Source organism: Meriones unguiculatus, chromosome 20 (genome assembly GCF_030254825.1).
Source record: "Meriones unguiculatus strain TT.TT164.6M chromosome 20, Bangor_MerUng_6.1, whole genome shotgun sequence".
Taxonomy (NCBI): Eukaryota; Metazoa; Chordata; class Mammalia; order Rodentia; family Muridae; genus Meriones; species Meriones unguiculatus.
This window is the reverse complement of record NC_083367.1, coordinates 47,901,475-47,916,292: the sequence shown is the minus strand read 5'-3', so window position 1 is coordinate 47,916,292 and position 14,818 is coordinate 47,901,475. Positions and strand designations below refer to the sequence as shown.

Genomic DNA, 14,818 nt, shown 5'->3' with positions numbered 1-14,818 from the left:
ACTCATTCATTCATTTACTTATCTGTGTCCACTCACTCATTCATTGTGTCCATAGAGACCAGAAGAGGGTATTGGACGCACATACTCTTTTAATTACTTATTTAGCGTGTGTCCACTAAATAAGTGGATGGATCTCCTGGAACTGAAACTTCAGAATTGTGAGCCGCCATGTAGTGCTGGGAATTGAACCTAACTACTGAGCCATTTCTCCAGCCCCAGCGGGTACATCTCAGCACTTGGGCAGAAGGATCTGAGTTTGAAGCCAGCTGATTTAGTGCATTCCAAGACAGTCAATCTGTCTCAAAAACAACAGCAAAAAACCCCAAACCTCCCAAAGCCATCATGATTCTCAAGTATGTGGACACCTGCCTCTAACCACCTGGCAAGATAACCTTTCTGAACCGAGGCTGTTTCTCTGACCCCCAGGCATGACAGAGCACATGCCTCATTATTTTTAGTGTGGGTATCTTGCTTACACATAAGTCTGTGCACCTCCTGGGTTCCCAGTAGCCAAGGTCGGAAGAGGATCCGGGATCCCCCGGAACTGGAATTACAGATGGCGTGAGTACCCTTGTGGGTGTTGGGGCTTGAACCTGGGTCCTCTGGATGAGCAGCAAGGGCTCCTAAGCTCTGGGCCATCTCTCTAGTTCCTTGAGAACAGTTTGCAGCTTCAACAATAAAGACCCCTCTGCCAGCCTGATACATGTGAATTTCTCTTTCTTTAAATTTTTTTATGTGAGTGTTGTCTGCATGTACACCCGAATGCCAGAAGAGGGCATCAGATCACATTATAGACGATCCTGAGTCACCATGGGGTTGCTGGGAACTGAACTCTCAACTGCTAATTTCTAAAATGTTACTGAGGTTTTTTCATCAGCCAAAGGGGAGTAACAGACATCTTTTTGTTACCAGGTTAGCTTTGAGAAACTACATCCCATATAACAAGGTAGAAAATCTGGGGTCAAAGGGAAGTGACCTACAAGCTCACCCTCTGCTGTGTCAGCATGTGGTGCCTAAGACCCCGTCAGAAGGTCAAAGCTGCGGTGGGCAGGGCTAGCATGAGGCCAGGGGAGCAAGAAGGGTCAGATGAGGAGTGTCTCCTTTTGCCCTCGGTGCACAGTAGGACTGGAGGATTCATCCGGTGAGTTCTGTCACGCCCCAGTGGTCAAACAGAAACCTTTCCCAGGCACCGTAGTTCCCAAACACACACGTTCTCCCTTGGGACTGGGAGGAAGGTACACAGACAGGCTGACAGATTTAGACACACTCTAAAGAAATGAACTGTTAAGAGACCAGAGTTTTTTCTATTTTATATAATTAATAAAACAGTGCTTGTATAAAAATTCACACAAAGTTGCTAGAGAGCATACAATTTCCAAAAATGTCCTGGGTTTGTGTTACATTCAGTTTTCTAAGGGCGCACTCAAATCAGTGTAACAGGCAGACATGATGTGGTCTCTCATTCTCTTTGGTTAAACTGTTCTTGTTATTACTCCTCACAGTAGTAACTGATATCCACTTGTGCAGGGTCTGCTCTTCCTGGGATGTCAGACATTAAGGCTGGATCTACCAGAGGCAAGGACTTCCCACAGCAGTAGCAGCCCCTGGGCTCTCACCCCCACCTCAGAATGACCCAGTGACCTGCAACCAGGAGTCTCCAGGTCCCTCTGGATCAGGAAAGAGGCAATCGCTAGGGGAATGGTAGAAACTGAGGCAATCTCTACAAGAACCCAAGTGGCCACACTGTGGTGTGATCAGGCCAAATCCAGTCACCACTAAGTAGATCCCGTTGGTTGGTTGATGATTGCTGCTGATATGAACCCCTCACCCCCTCACTTAAATAGAAAGGAAGGTTTGGGGCTCAACACTGAAGGGGGAGGGCACTGAGCGCTAATGACAATAGACACTTATTCCCTGACAAACATTTGTCATCAAACAGACATGGCCACATGAACTGAAGCAGGATTCAACACTGTACATTCAAGACTATCTTCATACATTCTTTTACAACTTGCTAACAGAGAAAACCAAGACCATTACACCACCTACTGTGACATACTATTTTACTTAACATCAGAATGTCTGTGCTAATCTTTAGTCCTCTGGATAAAAGGCAAAAATAATCCAAAACACAAACAAAGGAATTTAGATGGGGAACAAGGAAAGCAATTGCCAACAGATTTCATGAGACCTATTAAATTCTGAAAAAATAAGTATTTTATATTTATATTGCTTCATGAAAAAAAAAAAAAAAGCCCACTGGAACCGCCCTGTATGGATGGGAAAGTGAGGACACCATACAGTCCAGCGGGGCCAGGAAACAGCTCCCCGAGTGTCCACCTTTTTTCACTGAAAGGGACAATGGGATTTGGGGCTTGAGGGGAGGGGGGGCAGGGAAGAAGCCCTACATAGTTAAAGTGTTCAGGAAACCAAAATACAGTTTCCCAGAATCCAACACGCTCTGTTTTACAAAAAGTCACGCTCTAATTCCTAGAAGCCGCCATTTCTCTGATGTGAGTAGACAGGGCTTCTAAAAACTTAGTAACCGATTGTGCTTCTGATGGTGCAGGGCCACATTCCACTCTCCAGAAAGCAGGACAGTTTTCACATGGCTTGGAATCCTCTCGGTTTCAGAACAAAGCCTGTGGAATTCTCTAGTGGAAGCAGTGAGAGAGGGCACCACAGCCATCTTTGGGGTAGTGTGTGTGTGACTAAGGCATTAGAGAGAGACCCGAGTGAGGGGAAAGGAGATTCTTCTGGCTGCCCGTACTTTCTGGGCACAAGGCTGCCTTGCTGTCTGCGGAGTCCTCATCTCACTTTTTAGTAAGGAGATACGGGTGTGGACATTGACAGAAGGCCACACTGGGCACTTCCCAATGTCAATAATTTAGGCTTAAAGTTACAGCATAAATAATATGAAAATGTCAATGAATAGAAGCTTCATAGTATTCAGAAATTTTTTTTTTAAATGGCCACTGGGTACATGCAAAATTACATCATATTGTCTTCTAGAACTAAAGTTCTTATCGGTATGAGAAAATTCATAGATTATTTCTATCATTTCTGCATATTAAGGTAGCAAAATATTAAGCCATTAAGTTATCACCATCTGTAAATGTCCCCTAATAGGGCTTTATGACTACCCTGGACAATTCAATCTTTAGGTCAATGATGAGATGGATTCAGTTTGAGAAACGATGTTTCTTTTCCTTCTTAGGCATCTGGCCCTAGTGGGGGAGGGGCACATAGAGGTGTGTACCTCCATGCCAGGGATGGGCCAGGGGAGGGAGGCAGAACTTCCTGGAAGATTTGAGGGAAAAAGGTCTGAGGGGCTGGGAAGGGGCACGGGCGCTTCATTTAAGATGGTTTGGGTCCTTCCAACACCTGCGAAAGAGCCTGGGCTTTGGAGGTTCAAGGCCATGCTGTTCGTGGGAGGAGCTAACACTGAGGTCTGGGGACATGGGCTTTGTACAAATACGGGGAAAGTAAACAGTTCTTGGTGAACCCAAGAGAAGCCCACCCATAAATCACACAAAAATGTCCCTACACATTGCGTTCCAATGTGTCTGTCCCTCCAAGCCAGCAGCGATGTGTGGAGAAGGGACAGGGCTACGGAAGGACACAGCTCGCACGGAGACCGTAAGAACTGTGCCTCCACCTCTATCTACATTCATAGCATCTTCCAGTGTTCTCGTCTACACAGTGAGCACCACATCGCAGTGGCAGGCAGGCTGAGCCACAGGTAACCTTCCTGGGGACCACAGCAGAAAGGAAACTCACATCGAGCAGAAGGGCCACACACTAGTTCTATCCGTCCTGTCTGCTGAATCCAAGAGGCCTCTGGACGCTTCCAAGATCAGATGCCAAACACAGGATTAGTAAACCAGTCACTAGGCCACCTGAAGCCGGTTATCCAGAACGCCTGAACATGGCATTTCTTAAAAAAAGAAAAAAAAAAAAAAAGCATAAATCTAAAATCCTCTTTAAAAATCCTGGCAACTGAAGTAATCTTAGAGCATCTCATCTCAAATATTTAAAAGTTTTTTTTTCCCTAAATAAAATGGCTCCCAAAGAGCCCAATGATCTTCTTTAAAATGGTTTCATTTAATTAAAAAAAAAAAAAAAAGAAAAAGAAAAGATAAAAATGGAAGATGTAAAACATGGGGAGAGAAGTTGCTCGGCTTGCATTTTGTCGTTTTTGAGACATCTCATGATGCAGCCCTGGAATAGACTACGTAGACTAGACTGGCCTCAAGCTCACAGAGGTCCACCGACCTCTGCCTGGAGCTGTGGGCCACATCTATTCTAAATTTGTGTTTTGAACTGTAAGAATTAGGGAAGGCGCCCCAGCCCTGAGAAGGGACCCTACCCTACCGATTCTCTGATTTCACAGCTTGGCTACCCCAAACTCTGGCTGTGCCACCAGGGAACACAGAACAAAGGCATGAATACAAGAGACCGAATTCAAGGCTTCTTTCTTGTGGCTGGGTAGGTGTTTACGTGTGCAAATGTAGGAAACCACTCCCCACTGACATAAGGTGCCTGTCTGTGGATACCATACAAGAGCCCGGAGAGAAAGCTCAGTCCCAAGGACACCCACTGCGCAGCCTGCGGTGACCCAAGTTCCTGGGCAGCTCTGGCCCTGTCACTTCTCCACTTTCTTGGCTTTCTTGAGGATGTCGCACTTTTTCCTGTTGGGGCGGCGACACCGCTCGTCGATGCTAGGTATACATTCATAGTGCCACACCTCCTCCATCTTCTCCACGGGGTAGACAGCTTCCACGTAGTGGCGGATGAGCCTCAGCCTCGTGGGGTCCAGCTGCTTCTTGTTGCAAGCCCCGGAGTGGTTGTACTGCAGTCGAAGGTTCTCGGCCGTGAAGAGTTCGGGGAAGAGCCTGACCAGGAGCCGGGCGGCGAAGTTGCCCACCGACAGGCTCTGCTGCACGATCTCACGGACCTCCTTGTCTGACAGCAGGTAGGGGGAAGGCACCGGAAAGTCGGGCGAGGGGATCACCAGCTCGTCCAAGGGTATTTTGCAAAAGTCTTTGCTGCTCCTTTCAGGAGGCAGCGGGGGCCCCTCAAACTCCTCTCGGAACCTCTCGGGGTTGATTGCATAACTGGCTAGGTCCCGGCACTCGGGGCCAGGCACATGCACCTTGCGCTGCTGCTGGTAGGAGCGCCGCTGCTCCGTGTCCCTGCGCCGACAGCGCTCGTCCAGCTTGCCCACGAACTCCAGAGTCCAGACGCGGTCGTTCTTGGCTCGCGGGTAGAGCAGCTGCACGTAGTGGCGGATCAGCCTGATGCGGGCGGGGTCCAGCTGCTTCTTGCCCAGCGAGCCGCTGCAGTTGTACTGCTTGCGCAGGTTCTCGTGGGTGAAGAGCTCCGGGAACAGGTGCACCAGCAGGCGGGAGGCAAAGTTGCCAATGGACAGGCTGCTCTCGTAGATGCTGCGCAGCTGCTCCTTGCTCAGCAGGCAGTCTGAGCCTGGCACCTCGAAGTCAGGCTGTGGGATCTCCAGTTTGTCGAAGTCAATGGGCACCAGCCAGATCTTCTTGGAGCGCCGGCCAGGCCGCTCGCCTTCGAAGCTGTCCTCTATCTTGACCACCGAGATGTCGTCTGGCAGGCTGGAGGAGTCGTAGCAGTCGTCCCGTGGGGCCTCGCCCTCACTGCCCCCCTCCAGCCCCAGGCCCTCTAGCTCGTCGTTGATCCGCTGGGCACACTGCTGCAGCCACGCCTCCTCCTCCTGCATATCCGGAAAGTAGATCTCCGTGTAGTTGCGGATGATCTGCAGCCTCTGGGGATCCAGCTCCTGCTTGCCGCCATCGCCATAGCAGCTGTACTGCTCGCCCAGCTTGCGGTGGTCGAACAGCTCCGGGAAGAGCCGGTGCAGGAGGAACACCGCAAACTCCCCCGGAGAGGAGGCCTCGTCTAGGAACTCAGTGAGGTCCTGTGTGTCCACCACATGGTCCGAGGCGATGGTGCTGCTGCGGTCCACGGACAGAGCTTCCTCTTGGTCCTTGCCGTCCAGGAAGTGGCCGGCATCCACTTGGTCTGCTTCAAAGAAGTTGGTGACCTGGCCGCCCGGCTGGGCGTCTTCCATTTCCCGCTGGGCCCAGAAGCGGCTGAAGAAGTCGTTCAGCTGTGGCAAGCACTCGGCCTGCCACACAGCTGTGTCCTTCACAGCGGGGTAGTAGACCTCCACGTAGCTGCGGATCAGCTGGAGGTGCAGCGACTCCAGCTTCCGCTTGGCGGCGAAGCCACAGGCACTGCAGCCGTGGGAGAAGTCCACGTCGCTGAAGAGCTCTGGGAAGAGCTGCACCAGCAGGCGGCAGGCCAGGTCCCCGCAGGACAGGCTCTGCTCCACGATCTGCTTCAGCTCGGCAGACGTGAGCTGGTACTCCGGGGGAGGCTGGAACTTGGCCACCAGCTCGGAAGGGCTCACCTGCTTCTTGATGCGGCTCACCTCGAGGGAGAGCAGGTCCACCTTGCTGTGAAGCTGGGACATGTTAGACGTGAGCGTGTTGAGCATGTAGAACATCTTCTGGATCAGGAAGTAGATATTGGGGTCCCCGTCGGCGGCGACCCCCGCACCACAGTCCCGCTTCTGAGACTCATTCAGCAGGCGCAGAGGAGAGGGGCTGTTGCTGGAGTTCGCCTTCTCAAAGAGCTCGTAGGGGCTGAGCAGGTCTCCCGAGGGCGTGTTCTTCTTCTCCATGATCTTGTGGGAGATGCCGTACAGAGGCTTCTTGTAGGAAGGTGTGGTGGTCTCATTGGAAGGCTCCTCTTCAGCAGGCCACACACAGCTCCCACTCCTGCCCCTGCTGGCAGGCTCGCCATTGCCCTGGCAGGGGGAGCTGTTCTCACGGTTGCGCATGCCTGCCAGGAGTGCCTAAGAAACAGAGACCATTGTGCAGTTAGGAGGGTGTTCTGACACACTGCACTAAACTGGGCTGGGACAGCACAAAGGGCCCAAGGTCAATGCTTCCCTGTCCACCCAAGAATGTACCACAAGTACACAGTAGTATCTGGGGGCTAACTTGTCCCATCTCCCTACTCCTTGGGAAAGGTCTCCTGCCATTATCGAGATCGCATGGTGGCCCACACCTTACAGCTCTGGCTAGGGTAGCTTCTAGGAGCAAGTTTCCATGAGGCACACGGCAGATAGCAGGAGCACAGCAGCAGGCTGCCTGCTCTATGGCTGCCAGGACTCATCATTGGTTCACGTTAGACAAAGGCTGGACCAGAACCTCCTGTGGTCCGTGGAGCCAAGATGCTGTCACTGACTGAGGGCCACCTCAGTATGGCCACTGGTACAGCATCCCTCCGAAGCCAGCAGTCCAGGGGAGGAGAGCACCACCCAGTGCCATAGATGAACACCCCTCCTGAGCTCCTGAGTGCTGGCTAGGGACTACTGACCAGCCTCCTCTGACCAAAGTTGTGGAAAAGAGTAAGCACTATGGAGAAGCTTGGGGTAGCACACCCATCCTCTCCTCTCACCAGTTTCAGCTTCAAACCTGTGCTCAGGCTCTGGGACCTTGCTGCTTGCCTCTGTGGTCGCTGTTTCAAAGCGGATGTCTTCCGAGATTTTTTTTTTTTATATGCAGAAAGACAGGTGACTTGTGACAAAGAATCAAGGGTAATTTGGGGGCAAAAGCAGAGTTTTCCATCAAATAATTCTGAATGACTGGATATCCATATGTAATAAATATTGAATAAATTATTTTAGTCCAAACTTTAATTGAAAATAGGTCGTGGATCAGGTTTAGTGGCTCTTAATACCCTAGGAATTCAGGCAGCCAAAAAGAGACATGAGGATTTGCTATGAGTTTTAGGCCAAACTTTTTTTTTTTTGGGGGGGGGGTTGTTTTTCGAGACAGGGTTTCTCTGTATAGCCTTGGCTGTCCTGAAGCTCACTCTGTAGACCAGGGTGGCCTCAAACTCACGGATATCCCCCTGCCTCTGCCTCTCTGAGTGCTGGGACTACAGGCGTGTACCACCGAGCCCAGCAAGGCTGGACTTAAATACACAACACACACACAGCTATACTTAAACTTAGACATTAGCTGGATACAGTGTGCGCACAATCCTTGGATAAGGCTGTCAAAAAAGGGGGGGGAGGCTGGAAATTCTAGCTTAGTGGTACAGTGCTTGTTAGTATTCAAGACTCCAGCACTGACCCCCACTAAACAAACAACCACCAAACCAAGCCAACACATTAAACACGGGCATAGGGGTACATGTTAGCACCACTACTTGGGAGGTAAGAGCAACAAGACCAGAAGTTCAAGGCCATCCTGGGTTATATGATACCACATTTAGAAAGAAAGGAAGAAAAAAAAGAGCTGATAAACCTCAAAAATGACTGTTGAATGAAAGAAGCCATATAATCAAAAGGCCAGATTATTCAATTTCACCTGTATAAAAATTCTGGAAAGCACATGTACTATAGTGCCAGAAAACAGATCAATGGTTGCCGGATCAATGGGTGGGAGGCACAAAGGACAGAGGAGAAAGACAGACTGGGGTGGTGACCGACTGACAGGCACACAAGCCACAGCTTCAAATCACATACCTCACTTACTATTAACAGACCTCAGTTATAAATGAATAACGAAGCTATTCTTAACAAACGTTTAATTTGAACCCGGAACTTACTAGGATATATACGTGCAGATTAGTGAGTGGTAGCGGCAGGTAACAGGGGAGCATGCACACTCCAGGGGCACCCAAGATCCTCCTCCCACAGCTGGGAAAACACAGACGAGCCCAGCGGTGCTCAAACTCGAATATCCACAGCACGAGGTCTGCTGAACTAGACTGGGGGCTGTGGCTCTGCATTAGGCTCCTGGGTACTGGAGGGTCCTCAGGGTCTAGAAGACAGTGTGGCCTCAGTGTACCCCACCCAGGCTGGTCTGTGTCAAGATAACCAGTCTCAGCACAGAACTGAACATGAGTTCTTTGTAGCCCAAACAAACGTGGGGTGAAATGTCACTCAATAGGTAAGGCTTACCCTGGCGTTAACAGTGCTAAGAAAAGCAGCTCCAGCAAAATGAACTGAGGCTGCTTCCTGCACCCCCCATGCTCTGATAGGTGAAGCACCTCCTGGACCTTCTTTAAGGTAAGACAGAGTCACAGGAGAACAGCCTGGCCATAAAGAAACTCTTGCGTTTCCAGGGATTGACCCAGGGCTGTTTACACAGACTCAGCTTGAGCCACACTGCACCCCCACCCAGGATTTACTTCTCCCGGATTGATTTTGGTGGTGGCTTTCTGTTGTCTTCAAAGATGGGGGTTCCCTCTCCTCCTGACGCCATCTGAGTTACAGGGTCAGGGACACAAAGGCATCTGTGACGACGTTCTGATTCCCATGAAGGTGGCCAAGTGCTTGCTTTGTGGTAGATCTGGGAGACTAACACATGGGGTCAGTGGCCCCGGTCCCTAACTCTGCTAACATGCATCTCACTTCCCGAGGCAGAGGGCTCCCTTGGTTGGGTACAGAGGTGGTGGGTCGTCTGCCGCCTGCTCCTTCTGGGTGACCCCTCCCCTCTCATCACACTGAATAACGGAGCATACCATTTCTGATCTGTCCTCCACCTGAGCCAAGTCCAGTGGCCGGAACAGAGAAGAATCACTGAGTAGCTGCTGACGACAGCAGGGCAGATTTTGTTTTGTTTTGTTTTTTAAGTCAAGCTGTCTCAGAATTAGCTCTGTGGACCAGGCTGGTCTGGAACTCACAGAGATCTGCCTCTCAGAGGCTGGGATTGAAGGCACCTTTAATCCTGCTGCCTCCTGGCATAGGCAGATGTCTTCCCACTGTCCAGTCTCTGCCTAAGAAAAGAAAGCCTTGGAAGCTGGGGTGGAGCACTGTAGCAGAATGCTCGCCAAACACATCCAAGAAAAAGAGGGCAGGCAAAGATCAAAACAACAGACAAAGCAAGAAACACCCCCCCCCACACACACACACACAACAAAACCCGGCTTCACAAAGCCACAAGGACAGAGAGGTAGGAAAGTGCACAGGTGCTCGGCCACCAGTCAGGGCCTGCCCTGTGTGACCTTTCATGCCTCAGCTTCTGTCTTGCAGCAAGTCGTTTTTGAGAGACTACGTGCCAAGCACAGGGCCAAACAACAGGAGATACTTAATGATGAGATTATACTCAACAGGCCCTTCTTAAGCACAGGAGAAGCAATGGTGTGGACCTCTATTAAGTTGTCATGGTCGCTCTCAATGCACAGGCGCCGCTCGGGAGACTAAAGAGACTGAACGGAAGGGGATTATAAACACTTCAGAGAGTTCTTTTGTTTGGCTATTTGCCAGGAGAGTAAGGACTGGCCCCTGACCCCCAGGGCCTCAGGCATGTTAGACTTCAAACACCCAGCTACCCTAATGCTCTGCCACAGAGCTAAACCCAGCCCTCCTAAATTTTATTTAAATAAATGTATTCATTTACTTTTAGGAGAGATGGCTCATTGGTTAATAGGTTGGGCCGCTCTTCCAGAAGATCCAGGTTTGGTTCCCTGCGCCCACACGATGGCTCCCAGCCAGCTGACATTGCAGTTCCAGGGGATCTGACACCCTGTTCTCCTCAGGCGCCAGACATTCATGTGGTACGTATACCTCATGCAGGGAGAACATTTGTACACACAAAATAAATATTTTTAAATTATGTGTACGTATTTGCATGTGTATGGGTATAAGCATGTGACTACAGGAACCTTCAGAGCTCAGAAACTGTTACCGTTACATGCAGCTGTAAGCTGTCTGACAAGTGCTGGACTTGGGGACTCTGAAAACGCTGTATGGGCTCTTAGCCTGCCCCACCCCTCCTAGTTTTTAGACAAGATTTTCCTACTGCAGTAAGGAACACAGCTCTTGGGAAGCAGAGACGGGATTGCTGGGGGTTTGAGGCCAGCCTGGGCTACAGAGAAAGAGCTTGTTTTTTAAAGTGAAAGGACTGGAGTGTCACCAAATCGGTAGAAAGCCCAGGTTGGGACCCCAACACCATGCACAGCTAGCCGTGGCGGTGCTTGTCTGCAGTATCGATACTGGAGAGGCTGAAGCAGAGTTTTAGGCCAGCCTGGACTACATGAGAACCCCCCCCCCTTTTTTGAGACAGGGTTTCTCTGTGTAGCTGTGGCTGACCTGGACTCCAATTGTAGACCAGGATGGCCTCGAACTCACAGCGAGCTCTGCCTCCTAGAGTGCTGGGATTACAGGCGTGTGCCACCGCACCCGGCTGAGACCCTATCTTAAACAATAAAAAGACAAAGGTCAGAAAAGGGAAGACAAAACTGAATCTTCACTCTGGTGCTCAGAGGCACTCAGAATGGTCCAGCATTTGGCATGCTGTCATGGGCTGGCAACAGGATTGTTTACCTTTATACCAAGACAGTTGGGAAAGCACCAAAATCCACATGTGGTTGTGCCAGGCAGATTTCAGGAGGTTCATGCTGTGAGACCTAAAGTCCTTATCAGACTGTCAAAAACAAAGAAACACCCAAACCGCCTGTGGTGGTTCCCTGTGGGCTCAGTGTCTGAGCCAGATTATGCATGCTTTCCTTAGTCAGAGACAGAAAAGCAGCACAAGTGCTGAAGCTGCAAGCAGGGTCAGCTAAATAAGTATGAAGCTTTGAAGAAGAACAAGGAGAATCTTCACCTCTGATAATCTTTTTCAGGTTAGCATGTTAAGAAGTTGACCCAGCGTCACAACCAAGATAAGAAAAAGACGGAAGAGGAAAAATACACACAGAACAGAAAAGTAAGGGCACAAATGGGCATCCAAGCCAGTGCCGCTCCACTGCACGCACCCATGCACACCCGAGCAGCCTGGCTCTGGAGGGTGTGCAGCGGTAGGCCACTGCAGGAGCGCTGCCCTAGCAAACTCTGGCTTGTCAATTTCTGTAGACCAAGTTAGATCTTCAGCAATTTTATGTATTAAGTTCTATCGCAACAAAATAATTCTGGTGGTCAGGGGGTGTGCCTGGGGCTACAGTTCAGCAGAGAAGCTTGTGCCTGCAAGACCCACGTTTGGTTCCTAGCACCAACGTCAAGTAGCTCACAGCCACTCCAGACATCTCTGGCCTGCTGGGACACTTGCACTCAGCTGCACGTTCCAACACAGACACACATGCATTAGTAATTAAAGAATAATAAAATAAAACCAAAATATTAAGTTTCACACATCATGGGGTTTTGCCGACATGGAAAGTTTCGAGTCTGTAATCACAATAACTGCAAATGCTACAGAAAAGCTTTTGTTTGTTTGTTTTCCTGAGACAGGTTTCTCTGTGTAACCCTGGCTATCTGGAATGTGAGCCTGCCTCTGCCTCCAGTGCTGGGATTAAAGGTGTGTACCATGTGGCCTGTGCACTTTTCATAAGCAATGTTTGCTTCATAACAAACGGTTCCACCTGCACACATGAAGCAGAACTCTGCGCTAACATTAACGTCATTAGAGGGACACTTACTGTACAGTCAGTGTTCTGGAAGGAGACTTGCCCAAGTGGACAATATGGAAGAGAGATACAGGTTAAGATTCCTAGGACACTGACTCAATAAATCTCTGGATTCTTCTACATTCCTGTGCGGGCAGGATGTGAGAGAATGCCTGACTGGAAACTGCCCCCATGTTCTTCAACCCAGTCTTAGTCTATTTTCCTTAATTCCTTCCTTCCTTCCTTTCCTTCTTTCCTCCTTTCCTGAGACAGGGTTTCTCTATATAGCCTTGTCTGTCCTGGGCTTGCTTTGTAGATCAGTCTGGCCTTGAACTCACAGAGATCTACTAGCCTCTGCCTCCCTGTATGCTGGGATGACAGGCATATGCCACCAAGTCTGGCTAGTCTTAGTCTTTTAAAACAAATGTTGCCATTCCTACCAAGCATAATAGAAAATCTTATATTAATGGGAACACCCTTTACTAAAGAGTTTAATAAAAAAAAAAAAAAAAAAAGTAAGAGTCCCAGTAGAGGGCAATTGTTCTTTACTCACAGAATGAATTCAACACAAAACACAAGTAGCCAAATGGAAGGTTCTTAGATATCCCTACACTTGTGTCCTGTCAATTCTGTGTTCAATTAATTCCACAAATGCTGCCAAGGCAACACTGCACCGGCTGCGTTTGCTGCTGCTGATAAAAGTCTCTGCTCAGCTGTCTAGGGATATCAAGATATCTTTAAAATTTGTGCTACCTGGCACTGAGTATCTGGCTGATAGTTCCCAATTCTCCAAGGTGCATCTTCCCGCCATATGGGTACCCTGCGGCAGAGCTCTAGCTCTGATGCCAGCATCTAGCCTAGATCCTGACGGGCATTTCATTCACCAGCACCTGCAGGCTTGCGAGAGGCCTGAAGACCTCAGCTGGAGAATGGGATTAAAGGAGAGGCTGACCCTGCCAGTGAGAGGCAGTAGACATCCTGGGGAGACACCAGGGATACGGCCACCAGTGCGGGAGTACTGGCCATCACCATCAGACCCCAGATCCTAGAGCAGTTACTGAATTCAGTTCAGTGAATGGTGAGTGGCTAACCAGTGTCCAGGGAGTCAGCAAAATGGAAGGCCAAGAGAGCAGCATGCCTGTGGGAAGCAGGAGTGGAAAATTAATGTGACATCAAGCATAGGCCATGTGACGTGGAGGTAGGAGGCTAACAGCACTGCTCTGGAATCATGGCAGTGAGGGCAATACTTACCTTGCATTTTCAACAGAATTCTCCATTTAAGTGATAGGTCTCTCGGGTTCCCTCTACCTACAGCTGATAGAAAAATGGCCCCTGGGAACTAAGCAAGACCCTGGGCACGGAAAGAGTCACATTCAGACCGCCTCTCATGCTTCTTTGTCTTCAGGCTTCCCGATGCCATGCACAGAACCTGGTAGGAGTCCCCATCTAAGACTCCCACGGCACCTCACAAACATCTCTGTAGCCCTCATCACACCAGCTCCCAGGTAAGTGCACTGTTCCCAATGAAGCAGGCTTGGCAGTACCAAGTTCTAAGCCTTCCTCCCTTTAATAGGAAAAAATGGCAATCTCTATCTGCCTCAGTTTCTGTAAGGCAGCTTAGGAACCCCCCAGGTTGTTCAGCAATCAGATCCGTATAGGACACTGAGTGTACCATGAATGAAATGTCTTTTCTACCCTCCAACTGAAAACCCAGCCACAGTGGAAGATCAACACAGATCAAAGCCCTGGGAGAACAGAGCTAACCTCTTCCCAGCACTGCTGTGAACAAAGAGGTGATTACCAAGCTGGCAAGGTGGACTCAGGGTAAAGGAGTCTGCCACCAAGCCTGACCAAGCCTGACCCCAGGACCCACATGGTGGAAGAAGTGTTCTTTGACGGCCCCTCTCCCACACGCCACATGCCATGGTACACTCACACACACACACACACACAAGTCAGTCAACCAACAAAATAAAACTATGGCTGTGCATACCATGTCCACTCCAGGGAGGCAGAGCCAGTCTTCCTACAGTCCTTGTCAGACTTTTCCAAGAATGCTGTTTTTCTTCGAAGTTCCAATATCAACTGACAGTCATAAACAAGGTGTTAGGGGAGTGAATTGATGGCTCAGTGGTTAAGAGCACTGGTTGCTCTTCCAGAGGTCCTGGGTCCCTGCTCTGCCTCCTTCCACCGGGTAGAAGGCAGCAATGGAAGGCCACAGCTGACTGGAGGGAGGTACCACTGGCGTAGAAGGATCACACAGCTTTCTAAGAAAGCCCGTGCTGGTTTCCCTCTGATAGGTGTGGAAGGGGGTAGCTGCGGGTGTTCTATAGATTAGGGAGTTAAGACTGGAAGTTTGGGGAAGAAAAACAAGCAGATTAAA

General features: G+C 49.8%; 1 protein-coding gene across 2 annotated transcripts in view; it reads right to left on the bottom strand.

Moving 5' to 3' along the window:
* Positions 1–1,289: 1,289 nt before the first annotated feature.
* The window catches only part of Bend3 (BEN domain containing 3), a 38,968-nt gene continuing 25,439 nt past the window's right edge, over positions 1,290–14,818 (bottom strand). For both annotated transcript variants that reach the window (XM_021636434.2, XM_060373684.1), the window contains exon 4: positions 1,290–6,889. In XM_021636434.2, coding sequence (XP_021492109.1) covers positions 4,646–6,889 — 2,244 coding nt within the window. In that variant the 3' untranslated portion in view covers positions 1,290–4,645. The remainder of the gene's footprint in view (positions 6,890–14,818) is intronic.